The 17,635-nt window shown below is 35.7% G+C and overlaps 3 protein-coding genes across 4 annotated transcripts; 2 read left to right on the forward strand and 1 right to left on the reverse strand.

The window, feature by feature from the left end:
* Positions 1 to 13: 13 nt before the first annotated feature.
* On the forward strand, positions 14 to 2,319 carry LOC106450267 (protein YIPF1 homolog). Its single transcript, XM_013891916.3, has 6 exons — positions 14 to 173; positions 337 to 394; positions 493 to 576; positions 925 to 1,090; positions 1,472 to 1,745; positions 1,830 to 2,319. Exons 1-6 carry the CDS (start codon positions 120 to 122, stop codon positions 2,022 to 2,024), a joined length of 831 nt encoding a protein of 276 aa, XP_013747370.1. The 5' UTR covers positions 14 to 119; the 3' UTR covers positions 2,025 to 2,319.
* A 7,454-nt stretch (positions 2,320 to 9,773) lies between these two features.
* LOC106450268 (delta-1-pyrroline-5-carboxylate synthase A) lies at positions 9,774 to 14,304 on the forward strand. The gene is made up of 19 exons (XM_013891917.3): positions 9,774 to 9,935; positions 10,251 to 10,322; positions 10,476 to 10,579; positions 10,718 to 10,820; positions 10,926 to 11,087; positions 11,197 to 11,474; positions 11,715 to 11,865; positions 11,941 to 12,105; positions 12,183 to 12,260; positions 12,339 to 12,428; positions 12,509 to 12,595; positions 12,670 to 12,756; positions 12,825 to 12,921; positions 12,996 to 13,099; positions 13,185 to 13,260; positions 13,337 to 13,487; positions 13,569 to 13,637; positions 13,707 to 13,844; positions 13,922 to 14,304. Exons 1-19 carry the CDS (start codon positions 9,876 to 9,878, stop codon positions 14,001 to 14,003), a joined length of 2,154 nt encoding a protein of 717 aa, XP_013747371.1. The 5' UTR covers positions 9,774 to 9,875; the 3' UTR covers positions 14,004 to 14,304.
* A 610-nt stretch (positions 14,305 to 14,914) lies between these two features.
* LOC106447459 (mannose-1-phosphate guanylyltransferase 1) lies at positions 14,915 to 17,292 on the reverse strand. 2 transcript variants are annotated; one of them, XM_022718406.2, is made up of 4 exons: positions 17,167 to 17,292; positions 16,675 to 16,817; positions 16,286 to 16,588; positions 14,915 to 15,738 (listed from the first exon to the last, which is right to left on the reverse strand). In XM_022718406.2, the coding sequence occupies exons 2-4, from the start codon at positions 16,783 to 16,785 to the stop codon at positions 15,067 to 15,069; spliced, it is 1,086 nt and encodes a 361-aa protein (XP_022574127.1). In that variant the 5' UTR covers positions 16,786 to 16,817; positions 17,167 to 17,292; the 3' UTR covers positions 14,915 to 15,066. The 2 variants fall into 2 exon arrangements, with proteins under 2 accessions (XP_022574127.1, XP_048634587.1); XM_048778630.1 differs by having other exon boundaries at positions 17,187 to 17,251.
* Positions 17,293 to 17,635: the final 343 nt, after the last annotated feature.

Consider the following 17,635-nt stretch of genomic DNA (forward strand, 5'->3'; position numbering starts at 1 on the left):
TCAATTAGTAAAAAGACGCACGCGTGCGACTCAAAAGCGCGCGCGTCTTCCTTTCCCACGACGACGATCTCTTTATTCTACCGATCTGATCGATTTTTGAATCGGTCAGTAAGCTTTCGATGGATGAGTCGTTCGCTAATCTACAGACGAGCCATTTGATTGGTTCAGTTCCCGTAAGTCTATCAACACACATCCAATTTTAAACGGTTTTTTTTTTAATTTGAAACTTTGTAATGATTATAGCGTGTATTAAACTCTGCTAAGATTGTTATACACATTGGTTATAGTAAGATGTATTCTTATTACTTGCATCTTTTTTTTTTTAATTGGGTAAAGGCTGTGATCAGCGACGACAACAAAAGCTCAAATGTACATATAACAAGCGTAACCGAAGGTGTGTTCTTTTTGCTAGTTTCTGTTTTGAAACTTTTTTTTTTTTTTTTACTTTTTTTGCAAATTTTTATTGAATGTTGTTTGTTTACTGCTGGGCAGGCCCATCTGCGAACAATCAGATATTTCCACCGCATCAAGGAAACAACAATGCAAAGGGTTATCAAACTCTTGACACCCCAACAGGTTTATATATAAGGGCTGTTCGTTTGGTTGCCGCAGGTACCGACGGCAGCGGCAGCGTCAACATTCTGCGTCAACTCTTGTTCGTTTCGTTGATGCAGGAAGCTGCATCTGACACCGCATCCGAACGCTGTGTCCTGCGGCTGACGCCGATAAAACCTGCGGTCGCGATATGATATGCGGCAGCGTCAGCGTCTGCGAAACGAACAACAACTGTCCTCATTGACGCTGCCGCTGACGCCGAAACTTGCGGCAACCAAACGATCAGGACTATATAGTTATTAGTAGTGAGCATGAGTCAAATATAAGTGATAAGGAATTGTTATACAGTTTAAACTTCTATACCTGTAGAAAGACCTGAACAACAGCCACCAAACAACTGGAAGGGGTTCTTTAACGTCTACTCGTACACGCAGTACTTCGACGTGGACACTGATGTTGTTGTGAATAGACTGATGAGCTCCTTGTATCCCACTAGTGGTGATTTTTTCAACAAGATTGATGCCAACCCTGATATGTAAGTCTTTCACTCCCCCCCTTGGCTCTTGTAATCTTGTTGGTGTTCGCTCTTGCTATGTGCGAGTTCTTTGGCATCTCCTATTGAGATTTATTTAATATGCTGTTTACCATTTAGTTGTAACATTAGTCATATCCTATTGCATAGGAAACCTAAGGTCTGACAGTAGGATGCATTACGGTCGAGTAATGACTAACGTTGTGCGCTCTCTGTGTTTGTTATTATATCATTGTTATAGTAAATGGCATAGTTACTCTATTGTATTAGTGGATAGCTTTGTCAATTAATAGGATGCATTTACTCATAACAAGTGAATAAATTAAATTTGGCCTTTAACGAATTTGTTCTATATAAAGTGACTCGTGCGTGCGTTTTGTTTAGGTATGGACTTGTTTGGATCTGCACTACGCTTGTGTTTGTGCTTTCTTCTCTCGGAAACTGCGCCACGTACCTCGTGAAGAAACGAACCGACAGTGAAGCACCTTGGGTCTTTGACGTGAACTACATAAACTTGGCAGCATCTATAATCTATGGCTACGCAATAATCGTGCCTCTGGCGTTTTACTTCTCGCTCCGGTACATGGGGTCCAGAGCCGATCTTCTAAGATTCTGGTGCCTCTGGGGTTACTCTCTCTTCATTTTCATTCCAACCTCTGTAAGTATCTATCTCCAGTAACATAGAAATGGTAATATCAATATACTAATAGTTAGGATCATTTGTTTTTTTTTTTTTTTGCAGCTGCCATTGCTTATTCCAGTGGAGTTTCTGAGGTGGGTGATCATACTCTCAGCTGGTAGCGCATCGTCGTGCTTTGTTGCTCTTAATCTACGGTCTTACCTTGAAGGGAGCAATGATATGACTGTTGTAATGGCTGTAGCGTTTGGTCTGCAAATGGTTCTTTCAATCTTCATCAAAGTCTGGTTCTTTCCTTAAATCTCCACACCACACAACAAAACAAAACATATATAATAATGTATATGTTGTGGTGGAACAAAGAACGTCCTTAGTAGAGAATGAAATACAGAGAGTAACAGAAGAAGGAACCTATACAGTGAACCGTTCTGATTCGTTTTTGCTGGCTTAGTTTCATGGCTGTTTGTAAGGAATGTGTTTGTTTTTAGTAGGATTGTGTTTTTTTTTGTTTGTTTGTTTGTTATAGCGTCTTCGCTTGTGAATTTTTTAAAAATATTTTAAAAAGGAAGAAGATTCACAAGATTTTTTTTGATGATTTTACTCTCAATCTCTCATTTGTCGGGCACTGCACAAGGCCAATCTCTCTGGAAGCTAATAGATATCATAAAATGTTTTGATTTTATCAGTATTGAGTATAGAGCACGTGAAGTAAGTATAAAAGAGAAAAAAAGCCAAAAGGTCACGTTAGATGAATGATGAGAGCATGTGTATGTCTAGTGTCGTTAAAATATCTGCAAGAATTATGCTAAACAACTCAAAACTACTGTTTCACTTAATAACCATATATGATAAATTCTCAGACTTGTCAGTTATGGTTTTGTATAAACACTACGTGTCTTCCTGGGCATGTCATTAATGTATCCCTCACTGTCCTAACAATTGCATCGGTTCGTTTTGGTGGTGCGTTGATGATCAGAACCTCTTATCACTCGTACTACAGATGCACACTAACATTAAGATCGGATTCATTACATTCATCGCTGAAACGAATCTTTGGAAATATCACTAGAAAAGTAAGAACTTATATAAGTGGAGACGAGAGAAACATTGGGCCAGACAGTAACTGCCGGCCTGCTTCTACGGCTGGGCAATAACTCGGTTCAGTAACTTCAGTTAGTTTGGTTTCTCGGTTCTTGGTTTGGGAAATTGACTCCGGTTTTGTTTGGTATGGAAGTCGTTTTTTTTTTTTTTGACGTAGTATGGAAGTCGTTTGTTATTCGGTTATGACGCAATTTTATTCATCACTGTAATATCAAAATTATCCGCGTCAAAAAAATTGGTTTAGTTTTTTACTCGTAAATTTTCAATTTTAAAATAAACTGGTACATTTCACTATTTTTGATTGTTGGTTGAACCCGATCTATAAAAATACATAATTAGGTTGGAAGGCAGCCATGAACATATCAAACTGTATTTTGATTTTCTTATTACAATAGAAAATTGGGTTAGCAAACGTAAAAAAACAGTATATAGCCAAATCGAACCAAGACGATGGCCAGTAGATCTAACCGATCAGTTCAATCCAAACCAAATCGAAATCTCATCAAATACTGGTTTGTGTTTACTCATTTAGCTTAATGGTCAGGCCTAACATTCATGTTATTTTAAGACTTTCAACTCAAATTAGCTAGCTAAGCTAGTAGTCAAGTGAAGCACACATACACAATAACAAAATTATAAAAGTGAAATACGTATATTATTCAATTAACCATATCTTTTCTCCTAACTGGTTTTTATTTATGATTAATACTTGACCAAATACAAAAGTATAAAATTATATAACCCAGTAAACCGTATTAAGAAGTTTGTTTGTTATAACTTATTCAAAGAAATTTATCATCATTAGTACCTAACACTAACTAATGTGATATTGTGATCCACGTTTCTCTTTATCAAAACAGCACTGACTCCCCCAAGAACCGTATGATTATTTAGATTATGACTCCACTTCGTCTTTACCGTCCATTTTAGCTTTACATAACTACTTGCTGCTTTTGGTATATATATCAAACAAATATACTTCCCTCAGTTTTGTTTTTCTCTAGAGTTACTTGTTGGTTTTGACATCTCAAACCAAAATACTTGAGTAATTAATTATTTTAATTTCTCCAGCTCACCCCCTTTCTCCAGCTCAACCCTCCTCGGATCAAAAAGTAAACAATAATATTTAAAATTTGTAAAACAGAACAATATCAATTCTATGAACAACCCGATCTTACCCAATGACAATCACTGTCTCTCTCAGTCTTTAAATAAATAAATAACTTATTTTAACAAAACTGATACGATAGTGATTCCTCCAACCTTTCTTCCTTTATCTGCGTCTTATCACCACATACTTTTGAAAAACCAAAACATGTGTCGGCCAAATTCATTTCTGACTAGGTCGTAGATACTAAGAAATTGTGTAGTTTCTGTTTGAAAAAGAAAGGGGAGACAGTTTTCATTGTTAGCTGCATGATGGCTAAGGCACAAATCAAGCAAAAGGATTAAAAGAAAGTCTCACACAAACTTCTTATTTATAAAAACACTTACTGTCAGCCCTTGATTTTTTCAGTTTTTATAAATGTATATCCATTGTACATATTACTAGGGCCAAGAGGATAAATTCGAGATAAATTACTTGTTTTTGGGAAATATTCTCTTTGGACGTGATTGCACTAAACATCTTGGATGCTGGTGACTCGTGACCGCTTTACATTGGCTGCAAAATAAAATGATTAATGCAGCTATACGAACCAATTGAGCGTGTCCAAGTGTAGCATGCATGTTCTATACATTTATATAGCACTCCATCACCTTATCTTATTATTTCCTTCTTCCTTCTGTTGGTCGAATGAAATATCCTATCTGATTTCTATAAACCACAGCAAAAAAATGTGTTCATATTCTGGCCGGTCGATGCACATAAACAGATTATTAAAATAAGTTTGGAAGGCACAAGAATGTTAATTGTAATACAGTATGATAATTAAGTAATTTGTATTGTAAGATTAGGGTTTGGGTTGTGCATCTCTCCGGTTCCGTAAGAGCCAAAGTAACCTTTTCTACCAACCCACATCCCTACCTAATGTAAGCGAAATCAACAAAGTATAAACTTTTTGGGTTGTCTTTGATTTTACCTAAGAGCCAAAATTCAAGAAAACAATAATCTTTAAGTATCAAAACTACACGTTAGGATTCGTCTAGCTAATTTCACGGTATAATTAGATGTATTGATTTGTAATTCCACTGGCATGTTAGTTTTTGACGGTTCCTTTATTATCTTTTTATTTCTTGGAGTATATGTTTTATTTTGGTATGTCCCTAGATTAATACTCATAAAATTATATGCGATTACTGGTGTAGAGAAACCGTTGGTTTCAAGCGTGATCTTGATCATACCCTAAATATGAGAGAGATGTAACAAAACTTGGAAGAGTATATCGATAATTGACAAGTGATTGGGTCCATTTTGGAAGACTTTTTATATATAAACAAAACTTTAGTTGGTTCTTGTTTCGTTATAAGATGATGTAAAACAAAATTGACCAGCATTTGCTTATGGGCAATTGTCAATAATAGCACCTTTTGAAGTTTATGTCTCAAAAATAGCACTAGAAGGAGAAAGTCACAAAAATGACATTCATTAAAGGGTAAAATATCAATAATACCCTTGGTTTAAAATTAAATAAACAAACTAAAATAAATAAAAATAAAAATAAAAAAAATAAAAATAAAAATAAAAAAAATAAAAATTTTTTTTATAGTTTCAGATTATATGTTTTCAGATTCGAAATTTTTATAATTTTTTTTTTAAAAAAATTTCAAATTTTTTTTTATTTTTTTTCAGATTTTATTTTTATAATTTAAAAATACTTTTTGAAACTGTTTTTAAAATTTTTATTTTTTATTTTATTATTTATAAAATTTTAAACCCTAATTCCAAAACCCCACCCCTTAACTCTAAACCCTAAGGTTTGGATTAATTAACCCTAGGGGTATAAGTGTACATTACCTCTTTAATGAAACCTATTTTTGTGACTTTGAGCCTTGAGTGCTACTTTGGGAACAAAAACTTGGTTTAGTGCTATTCTAGTCTTTTTCTCTTTGCTTATTGCCATCGGAAACATAATTTTATGAAACGATTCAACTTGTGCATAATAAATCTACTATAGAACTTGAGGATACATTTCACTATAATTTCCGTTGTTTTCTAGTCAATTGCCATGTAAATTGTTATAGCGTTTGACTAATCCTTACAGTCCAACGCTAACACGTTTTAACCATAACTTTTGTATTTAATTCTACTACAAACCCTTTTTGTGTGTTAAGTCGAAGTTCTAACTATCTATCACAAACTTTGCATGCATTGCTAAATGTCTTCCCTTTTTCGTGGTGACGTGAACCTCTAGCTATAGCCCCATGTCCGACTCTTTACATGCATGTGCCCCTGTCCTAGTTTTAGAAGTGTTTTACTTTCTTTCGTGACTTAAATCGATAGTGGTCAGTTGAAATTGGATTGTACCCACAAAATGATTAGAGCCATAGATTCTTCATTATTGTCATAACAAAACTTAGCTCCTATCTTTTTAATGCGTTTTCTCAACCTTGACAGTTTTAGAGGATATATTTATTTATTTATTAGCTTAGAAATAAATTTAGAGGAGATATTTGACATTTGCATTAATAACCCGTGATAAAATTAACAAAATATACTTTGTGATAAAGTTTTTATGGCTATAAATATTCACCATACAGTTGGTAGCGTCCATATATGTTTAAAATTTCGAGGCCAAGTCCTGCCGTATAAACGTCGTAGTTTGAATATGACGCTATATATATATTAGCTTATATATATTATCAAAAAGTGGTATGGGTAGCAGAGAATAAAGGTCCACTACCAATATTTGTGCTTCTTTTGTGTTGACGCCATCTTCTCATCGGACTCCATTTCAATCTAGTCATATTATAGATTGAAAAACACACACGTGGATTAATTTCGTGAAACAAGACATTAACATCACTTCTTATCTATCTATACCCAAAATGCTAAGAAATAAAAATTCCATTTCCGACCATTTATAAACCTATTTGTCCTAGTTACAAAAAAATAAAATAAACCTATTTGTCCACGTAAACAAAGAATGACGCAAAAATGCACCAAGCTTTTCTCTTTTCACCGTCAGCACACACTTACGGGTTTATTATCAAAATATTTTTTTTTAATAAAAAGATTTAAGTCACATAACCTACTAATTCTAACCAAAGAAGAGCACACATTCACGAATCATGATTCTATATCATACAATGTATTGCTCACTTACATTATTATTATTATCATTGTATACACGTACCTATCAAAATGGCATCTTTCTTTGCGATATTATATGAATATATACACATGTGCTACTGCTGCTTGTGTATGTATACTTGAGTCTAAATGTGAATGTCTATATAACTATCCCTGATAATGATATGTCGTTGGTTACAACTTACAAATGAGATAATTAGTTTCAATAATATACTACTAAAATTGAAATACAGAAGGGAACAAATGAAATCCTATTACTTGACTTAAATATTGGAGTTGGTAGGCCTAAAAAGAGGCACATGCACATAGGTCACCAATGGTTCCACAGAAACAATCAGACATCTGAGATATAATCGTATCAGACCACGTGCCTTCCTTCCATTACATTTAATTAATTTTTTATTTGTTTCATATTCCAGTATCATTCGCAAACATAATAATCGAAGATGAAAATATACAGAAAGTAAATTTCAGACATTGGAAAAAATTAAAATCGAGGGGGAAACTCAAGTCGTTTAGATCAGTGCTTAGAAATGGAACCAAGGCTTTGAGCCTTTGACCAAACCTCATGCACTATTCATTGCGTTGATTAAGGTTATTTTACTATTTACAATAACACAAATTAACGTAATTTTAGAATTTTGGAGATTTATTTGCTACACATTTAATGTAAGTTCATTCACTATTTCAGTCGCATGTCATGCTTTTCAAGCCAATTCTTGGTTTCCTATGCATTTCCTATAGCACATCACATGTATTGAAGTCATAATTGCGTCGCATTAGAAATATCAACATTGATTAATCTGAATCCATCACGAATGATTATTGGCTTCTTAAAAGGTCAATGAAGTAAATGATGCTTGAATATACGTCAGCCGGAGAATCTCGATAATTGGCGGTCATATAGTACACATTATATAAGCTATAAAAATTGGATTAGCCATAACCCGTTTCATATTTTATCACATTGACACTATCGTATTTGATTATTGTACTTATAGATCGATATTTGATTGGTTTTGACATTATGTGACTTATAGGTTTTGTATAGGCAAAAAAGCTCTTGACTACTCAAGGAACAGAATTATCTCAGGATCACTAATAAAATTTTGGGAAAAGAATATCTGGCATATTTATGTATCAATGTAGCAAAAAAGCTGTACAATCTTTTTTTTATTTGTATCAATGTAACATAATTTTTTGAGCATAAGGTAATATTTAAGCATAAATGAGCACACATCCACCAAAGAACTATAACCTTCAGCTTTCATATATATAGATGAAGGTTGTATGTTCTACTAGATGGTAATTACAAACAAAATCTAACTTTTAATTTGCATCCGAGTATCAAGCGTTAATTACTAGGTCTTGCCATATGAAAAGGCAGAAAATGCCACATAGAATCAACAAGCGCTCAAAGACCTCTTCATCGGCCTTTGTATTAACATTTAGCATTGCAAAACCTTATATATTTGTATTCAATCTAATAATCTGCTTTACAAGTTTTTATCAATATAGGAAAAACTACAAAATTTAATGTATATATATTTTCTTTTAGTTTTGAACAGAATACTACATTGCTAATTTTAAAAAGAAATACATTGCTATTTTTTAATAATCGTCATTTTAAAGTGTTTGGTCAGGTACATAATTGAACTAATCTAAAGTTTGACTTCCTGATTTTCAAAACTTTATGAAATTTACTGTAAAATAATTTGTTTTCCAAAGTAATTTTATGGAAAATACATTTTAACAAGAAATGAGAATTTCAGGTGGTATTTAATGTATACAACAAAAGCGAAGTAAATAGGAACGAATATTATGATATCATATGAACCAACATCTACCTTATTTGTTATTTATGTATCAACTTATTTATTTTCAGTTAGTGATAAATCAAATACAAATTCGATTCCATGGCAAAATGTTATCAACCTAAATTCCTAATGATTATAATTTGTAAAATGATTATTTTATAAACTATGGTTATTATAGATTGATATTATAGAAAAGCCTATAGTCAAGAGAAAAATCATCAAAACTACAGATTTTAATAGGAACTATAGATATTTTGCATGTGATACGAAAAATTTACAATATACTGTATATAATTTTACTGAAACTTTCTTAACAAGACTATAAATATTTGTTCTAAATAGGTCTAGAGGAAGAAAAAAAAACGTTTTGTAAGATACATTAAACGTTTCCCAAAATTAAGGGAAAAAAAAAGAAAAAAAAAACATTATTCCCAGTCAAAATGGCTGATGAACTCAGAATTATGATTATATTGGATTACGTCATACATCTCTATAATTAATCATTGCCCTCTAATGTATGGTTTATAATATGTTGTTGCGCCGCATATAAAATAGATTTAATTAAACCAGAGATAACGTCATGTCTAAAAAATTGCACTGCTGTCCGCTTTTCACTTGTCCTCTTCCGCTCCCGGTTAGCCCTTTGTGTCATTCACGTCCACGGCGCTTCCTCAGCCGCCGATTTTTTAATTACCCAAAACACCCACAGTATCTCCTACGACGCACCCTAACCTCTTTACCATGCGCCACCTAATAAAAGCGCGCCACTTCAACAATCAAAATCTAATATTCCAAATATACCCTCAGACCCATACGTGGCGTCTCGTGGTTTGGTAGCAGGACATGACTCTTCTGGGTGCAGTCGTGTTTATAAAACCCCTTCATCTCTTCCTTGTTGATCCTCCACAACTTCCCTCACCAGATATTTCTAAACTCTGTCACTGACGAACCATTGAGTTTAACTAGTTACAGTCGACAACAATGGAGGAGCTGGATCGTTCCCGCGCTTTCGCCAAAGACGTCAAGCGTATCGTCGTCAAGGTATCTTATCGAGAAACGTCTGCATTCTCAGATTTTGATTTGATGCGTGTCGTCATCGTTGTTGTTGTTGCTCGGTGTTCATTGTTGATGTGGATTGGGTTTAGTGTGTGTTTAATTTCATACTATATAAGTTTAAAATATGTGATAAATGTGAAAATCATATTACTATAGTATAGTTTAAAGTGCATATAAACTCAAAATGTTTCTTGAATCTGTTTTGTCTAGTAACTGCGTTTATGAGAATGTTAATGCGCATGTCATTAGAAGAGATCATTTATGGTAATTAATCGTATATTTATGTTTTTGGAAGTAAAGGTTGGAACCGGTGTTGTGACTGGAAAAAGTGGAAGACTGGCTCTTGGTCGCTTAGGAGCTCTATGTGAACAGGTGTTTTTTTTTGTTTCTTAATTTATAAATCAGTTTATTTGTTTTTTTTTTTTGCCTTATTCTCAAATTGTGAAGAGGTTTTATGAAAGACATGTGAAAATGTTTATGTAATTGCACCTTTAATTTTGTTTAAAAAAAATATTATAACGTCAGCTTGCGGAATTAAACTCGGATGGATTTGAGGTGATATTGGTGTCATCTGGTGCGGTTGGCCTTGGCCGTCAAAGGCTTCGCTACAGACAATTAGTCAATAGCAGGTTAATCAAATATTGGCTACTTTTTTAACCATTAGCTTATGGTTTGGGAAGATAACACTGAGATGTTTTTTTTACTGTGTTTATGATTTAATTTTTTTCTTCTTTTTGTGCTGAAGTTTGTTTATTTATTTATTGTAGCTTTGCGGATCTCCAGAAGCCTCAGAGTGAACTTGATGGAAAGGCTTGTGCTGGTGTTGGACAAAGCAGTCTTATGGCTTATTATGAGACTATGTTCGACCAGGTGATTCTCCTCTTTCTTGAAAAAAAAAGTAAACATGGTCTTATTTTTCTAGATTGTTGCCTAAAATTCCAAATATTGATGCTTGTGTTTTTTTTCTTTGGTCAGCTGGATGTGACGGCGGCTCAACTACTGGTGAATGATAGTAGTTTCAGAGACAAGGAGTTCAGGAAGCAACTTAATGAAACAGTCCAGTCCATGCTCGATTTGAGGGTTATTCCTATTTTCAACGAGAATGATGCTATTAGCACCAGAAGAGCTCCTTATCAGGTTTGTTGGCTTATCTTTTCTCCCTCTTAAGATGTTCAATTTATGTTCTATAGTTTACTGAATCTCTTAGTCTAATGTTCAGCTTCATTGATGCACTTAATATATGCAGGATTCATCTGGCATCTTTTGGGATAACGACAGCTTAGCTGCTCTACTAGGGTTGGAACTCAAAGCTGATCTTCTGATCATTCTGAGCGATGTCGAAGGTCTTTACACCGGCCCTCCAAGTGACCCTGACTCAAAACTGATCCACACATTCATCAAAGAAAAACATCAAGATGAGATCACATTCGGCGACAAGTCAAGACTAGGAAGAGGTGGCATGACTGCAAAAGTCAAAGCTGCAATGAATGCAGCTTATGCTGGGATCCCTGTCATCATAACCAGGTGTGGACTCCTTTTAAACTCATCATCCATGGTTTTCTTGCTTAGGGGCAAAACTGGTCCTGAGATTTTTGAGACTATAAACAATTTAATAAAAACTATAAATAAATTTATATTAAATTTTTAAATAACTTTAGGAGTCTATGTATGTAATTTTTTTCAAAAATTAGGGGTTCAGGACCGGTTCTGGTTAGAGGAATGTGTATTGGATGGAAAATTTTATACTTTTGCTTGCTTTTGTAGTGGGTATTCAGCTGAGAACATAGATAAAGTCCTCAGAGGACTGCGTGTTGGAACCTTATTCCATCAAGATGCTCGTTTATGGGCTCCTGTCACTGATTCTAATGCTCGTGACATGGCAGTTGCTGCAAGGGAGAGTTCAAGAAAGCTTCAGGTACGTTCTAGAGCTTTCTTTAATATTTTGATCATGTCAGAAATGTAATCTAAACTGTTTATAATTTGCTTACAGGCCTTATCTTCAGAAGATAGGAGACAGATTCTGTATAGCGTCGCCGATGCTCTTGAAGCAAATGAGAAAACAATCAGAGATGAGAATGAATTAGATGTGGCTGCTGCACAAGAAGCTGGACTTGAAGAGTCATTGGTGGCTCGCTTAGTTATGACACCTGCAAAGGTAAAGCCTGTATTAATGGTGGTAGTATTGTAGCCTATTTGTGTGTTTCTAATGATTTCTTGTCTTGTGCTTGATAGATCATGAGCCTTGCAGCTTCAGTACGTAAGCTAGCTGATATGGAAGATCCTATTGGCCGTGTTTTAAAGAAAACTGAGGTTATTAGAGTTGAATAAAGGATATGAGTATCCTCCTTGTTGACATATAATAGTTGTTTATGCTATTTGTTATTACAGGTGGCAGATGGTCTTGTTTTGGAGAAGACCTCATCACCATTAGGTGTACTCCTGATTGTTTTTGAGTCCAGACCTGATGCACTTGTACAGGTAAGTTAAGAGTTAGTGTTCTTTCTTTTTCTTAGAATGTGAATTTTGCTGAAGCTGTGCTTTACTCATAAACCAAACAGATAGCTTCACTTGCCATCAGGAGTGGGAATGGACTTCTATTGAAAGGTGGAAAGGAGGCCAGGAGATCAAATGCTATCTTACACAAGGTACATATATAGCTACCTCAAAGTCACCACTTGAACTCTCTTGATTCGGTTAACTTCATGGTAATTTCTTATAGGTGATTACTGATGCAATTCCAGAGACTGTTGGTGGTAAACTCATAGGACTTGTGACTTCAAGAGAAGAGATTCCTGATTTGCTCAAGGTAAAAAACGAATCTACAAACTTGCATCCGCAACAACTGAAACTCACAGTTTGCATTTTGTGTTACAGCTAGATGATGTTATTGATCTTGTGATCCCAAGAGGCAGCAACAAACTTGTTTCCCAGATCAAAAATACTACAAAGATCCCTGTCCTAGGTCATGCTGGTACGCTTTCAACTTTGTTTTCGTTAGGAAGATTCTGCTAGAGAGTGATGATGACTTGATTGTTGTACTTTTAGATGGAATCTGTCATGTATACATCGACAAGGCTTGTAATCTAGATATGGCTAAGCGCATAGTTTCTGATGCAAAGCTGGATTATCCAGCAGCCTGTAATGCCATGGTAAAGATAACTTCTACCTTTCCTCAAACTTTCAGTAATGCAATGAACTTTCTCATCTAATCTTCTATTTACCGCTTCTTTTCAGGAAACCCTTCTAGTGCATAAGGATCTAGAGCAGAACGCTGTGCTCAATGAGCTCATATTTGCTCTTCAGAGCAATGGTAAGTCATAAATGAGTTTATATACATGTACATACCTCTAGTATACTATAGCTCATGAGGTATATTAAAACTGCAGGAGTTACTTTGTATGGTGGACCAAGGGCAAGTGCAATACTGAACATACCAGAAGCAAGGTCGTTCAAGCATGAGTACTGTTCCAAGTCTTGCACCGTTGAAGTTGTAGATGATGTGCATGGTGCTATAGATCACATTCACGGACATGGGAGGTTAAAAACTAGACATAACACACGTTTATAATATTTTTCATCTGGTGCTCGAGTTCACTCTTTATCTTGTCTTGTACGCAGTGCACACACAGACTGCATTGTGACAGAGGATCCAGAAGTTGCTGAGCTATTCCTTCGCCAAGTAGATAGGTAAAGATAACAAGATCACACAAACTTGCTTAATCATCTCTGACTTTGATTTTGTTGGTAACTACTCAGCGCTGCTGTATTCCACAACGCAAGTACAAGATTCTCTGATGGTTTTCGATTTGGACTTGGTGCTGAGGTGGGAATAAGCACAGGCAGGATCCATGCGCGTGGTCCAGTGGGAGTGGAAGGGTTGCTTACAACAAGATGGTACTGTTTTGGTTTCATTTTGAAATTTCATTGTTAAAATGGTTATAGTCATGAATGGTGGTGGTGGTGGTTTGCAGGATAATGAGAGGAAATGGACAAGTTGTGAATGGAGACAATGGGATTGCTTACACCCATCAAGACATTCCCATCCAAGCTTAGAAGACTTTGTGTTGTGTGTGTGTGTGTTGTGTTTGAGAGTTTGAAGAGGAGAGGATGGGCTTTTAGTTTTCCTCTCTGCTAATATCATATATCCTATTTTACTATTGTTATATTGAAACCCTCTCTCTTATGAGAAGTGGTTTTGATTTTAGGGTTTAGGGAGTGTGCACCAAAAATAAGTTCCATTTTACCACATGAAGAACATTTTATTATTAGCTTCTCTTCTTGTCCAAAACAAAACTCTTTGTAAGGCTACCTACACTACACTTTTCTGATGTTATCTTTATATCTTTGGGTTTGAGTTTGGTTTTTGCTTTTAACATAAATTCTTAAAGATTCTTCAAAACGGTTAAAACATAATGAATGCTAAAACCTTATCAGCATCATTTTCATCAGCCTCAAGACTAGGCATGCTGACTACAACTTTAACATTCTCCCCCTTGTACTATCTAAGTCAATTTTACAGTCTGATGCTCAGGATTGTCTTCAATTTTTGTAAGGGAAGATTCATGGAGCCGTCTCTTCATCCCTGCTTCCAACAAAACCCCAATAGAATGCAAGATCAATATCTGCTACTAGCTTACAAAGATCTAGCAGTCCTTAAACACAGCTCAGAAAATGATTTACCTAAAGTGAAGAATTTTGCACAAAGTTTCTAAAGCAAATGCGTTGTAAAGAGTGTTTTAGATAAAGGCAATGCCTCTGCTCACACGTAATAAGGAGAAAACAACCCCCATGATTTGTCTTGAGACCAATGTCAGTGTTATTGTGGAATGTGAAGATGTTATTGTATAGAGTTGATACACAAGTTTTCTTTAGAAACTCATAATAAATATTAATAAAGAATTGACAAGTTATGGAGACAAACACCAAATGGTTTTTTTCAACCCAATAAGAATAATAAATATTAATAAACACCAAACTCATAATAAATATTAATAAACACTAACAACAAGATATAAATCATTTTTTTTCACTTTATTCAACCCACTAAGAATAACAAAAGCACAAAGTTGATAGATAAAGAAAAATTCAAAACACATGAAGTTCCAGATAGATTTTGTCACATCACTATCTCTGGCTTCAAGATGTTGGATTTGATCTCCTTATGTGGCAAAACAACTCCACCATTAGTATAAATCTCATCACCCACATGAACATCTTCCCCAAGTATCGTCATATTCTCAATCCTCGCCCACTGCCCCACCGTTGAATGCCACCCAATGATACTACTCGAGACACACGCATGCTTCTTGATCCTCGCCCCACGCATCACCGTGCACCGCGAGAGCCTAACCCCTGACTCAACAACACACCCCGGACCAATAGCCACATCTGGTCCTATCAAACACCCTTCCCCAATCTTAGCGGTTTCATCCACCAAAACATTCCCAACAATGTGTGCACCGGTGGTTAACTTCGCTGGAGATTTCTTCCTCAGAGAGTCTAAGTAGAGCCTTAGGCCTGTTATGTAGTCCTTGGGTTGTCCAATGTCCATCCAGAATCCAGGTAGCACCATTGCATAGAGCCCTTGAGCTGCTGCGATCTTGGGGAAGGTCTCTTTCTCTATTGACGTTGGTCTTAGCTCAATCTTGTCAAGAACAGAGGGGTTTAGAAGGTAGATCCCAGCGTTGATCTTGTTGCCTACATACAGCTTTGGCTTCTCCACAAACTTTTCAACCTTTCCTGTTGTTTCTTCCATCACCACAACTCCATACTTCGACGGTTCATCAACCTATATAACCAATATACACACAAGTTCACATTAGATGAAGAAACATACTAGTCCCTTAGTCATGGGCATATTATCCGACACCCGAAAACCAAACCAAAATAACCCCAAACTGAACCGAAATTTACAAAAACCCGAATGGTTCCTATCTCTCTAAACCCGAAAAACCGAAAACGAACCCAAACATTTTTCAATTTTCTGGGTTTAACTCGAGTTTCGGGTTTTTTCAGTTTATTGGCTTTAAACCCGAACCCGAATATTTTTCAATTTTCCGGGTTTAACTCGAGTTTTCGGGTTTTTTCAGTTTATTGGCTTTAAACCCGAACCTAACCCGAACTAAAACTAATTCAGCTTCACTTCGGGTTTTATAAAAAAATAGAAAACCAACCCGAAGACGACATTACCCGAACCTATCCGATCCAAAAAATGTCCGGGTCCTAAACGGGGTCCTAAACACCCCAACCCAAATACCCGAAAACCGAATAACCCGAACCAGACACCCGGATTCACAGTACTACTAGTCCCCCATATTAGATCAGATTAGTCTCACCTTTGTGACCATAATGGAGGCTTCCCCACCATGAGCTTTGTGAAACTCAATCATTTCTCTGAGCGGGTACTCACTAATCACATCACTGTTGAGCACAAAGAAAGGCTCTCCAGAACCATCAATCAACTTGTCTCTCGCTAGAGCCAGAGGACCAGCAGTTCCCATAGGCTCAGTCTCCTGTGAGCAAGTGATTTTGATCTCGAGCTTCGCCTCAAAGTCCTTCAAGAAGTTAAGCATCACCTCTGGCTGGTAATTGATGGCCAACACCACCTCATCAACTCCAACTGCCTTAAGCGCCTCTATCTATAAAACATTAATGATGAAAAAGTGGTTAGCTAGCAGAAGGCCTAACATTGTAAGAGAAGAATGGTGCATTGTGGTAGTTATACCTGATGAAGGATCATGGGTTTGTTAGCAAAATCAACGAGCGGCTTTGGGAAGCTTAGAGTCAATGGTCTCAAGCGAGTACCGAACCCTCCAACAAGAATGAGTGCCTTCATCTTTGATGAAACTAAAACTCCCTTTTTTTTTCCTGTAATAAATGCTAACGTCAGATCTAATGAAGATTTGATGCGAATGAAACAAAAGGCCAATGAAATTCAGATCCACAAACACACACAATTGATCAAAAACGATACAACAAAAAAAAAAAAAACTAAATCAAGACAAAGCAGACACCTTTTGCCCAAAAAAGAAAAAAAAACAGCTGTGTAATCATTCAGACAACAAACCCAACAGCTGTTTAAAGTTACATCACGTTACGACGATGATTAAAAAAAAACTCTAAGCTTAAACCCAGATCAGACAAAAACAAAATGCAAACTCATAGAAATATGTATCACATCACATGGAGAGCAAAGTATGAAACTTTAAGGCATTACCTTTGGAAGAGAGATCTCACCGGATCGAAGAGATCTGAGAGAGTTTGGGGTGGAGGGTCAGGTTGAGATGTGATGAACGAAGGGCAAGTTATTTATCAAAAGGACATCCTGTTATATATACACCGTGACGATAACGAAAAGAATGCGTTATTTTGATAATTAAATAAAAAACATATTGTATAAAACAATTTACATGTTAATTTGCGACTTTGACTTTGTTTTCTGGGTGGAGAAGTAAAGGTCCAACGTCGCGTAGATGTTTACCAATCCCCTCCCCAAACCTTCTTTGGTTAGGCCATCTCTTCTGAACCGGTCAAACCCCATTTAATGTTTTTTTTTCTTCTCTATGCTGAATTTTATTACCTTTTCTGTTGTTTTAAGACTTCTTATAATTTTACACATGTTTTAAGTTAAGTCTCAGAAAAAAAATATTATATAAATAATTTTTTCAACCAACTTTCTGTGTGTT

This window comes from Brassica napus, chromosome A4, assembly GCF_020379485.1.
Source record: "Brassica napus cultivar Da-Ae chromosome A4, Da-Ae, whole genome shotgun sequence".
Classification (NCBI taxonomy): Eukaryota; Viridiplantae; Streptophyta; class Magnoliopsida; order Brassicales; family Brassicaceae; genus Brassica; species Brassica napus.

Coding starts and splice junctions, on each gene's coding strand:
- LOC106450267 (XM_013891916.3), top strand. CDS start 120: ATGGATGAGTCGTTCGCTAATCTACAGACGAGCCATTTGATTGGTTCA. Junction 395..492: donor TATAACAAGCGTAACCGAAG/GTGTGTTCTTTT, acceptor ACTGCTGGGCAG/GCCCATCTGCGAACAATCAG. Junction 577..924: donor AACTCTTGACACCCCAACAG/GTTTATATATAA, acceptor CTATACCTGTAG/AAAGACCTGAACAACAGCCA.
- LOC106450268 (XM_013891917.3), top strand. CDS start 9,876: ATGGAGGAGCTGGATCGTTCCCGCGCTTTCGCCAAAGACGTCAAGCGT. Junction 11,866..11,940: donor AGAGTTCAAGAAAGCTTCAG/GTACGTTCTAGA, acceptor ATTTGCTTACAG/GCCTTATCTTCAGAAGATAG. Junction 12,922..12,995: donor CCCTGTCCTAGGTCATGCTG/GTACGCTTTCAA, acceptor TTGTACTTTTAG/ATGGAATCTGTCATGTATAC.
- LOC106447459 (XM_022718406.2), bottom strand. CDS start 16,785: ATGAAGGCACTCATTCTTGTTGGAGGGTTCGGTACTCGCTTGAGACCA. Junction 16,589..16,674: donor AACCCATGATCCTTCATCAG/GTATAACTACCA, acceptor AATGTTTTATAG/ATAGAGGCGCTTAAGGCAGT. Junction 15,739..16,285: donor CCTCCATTATGGTCACAAAG/GTGAGACTAATC, acceptor TTGGTTATATAG/GTTGATGAACCGTCGAAGTA.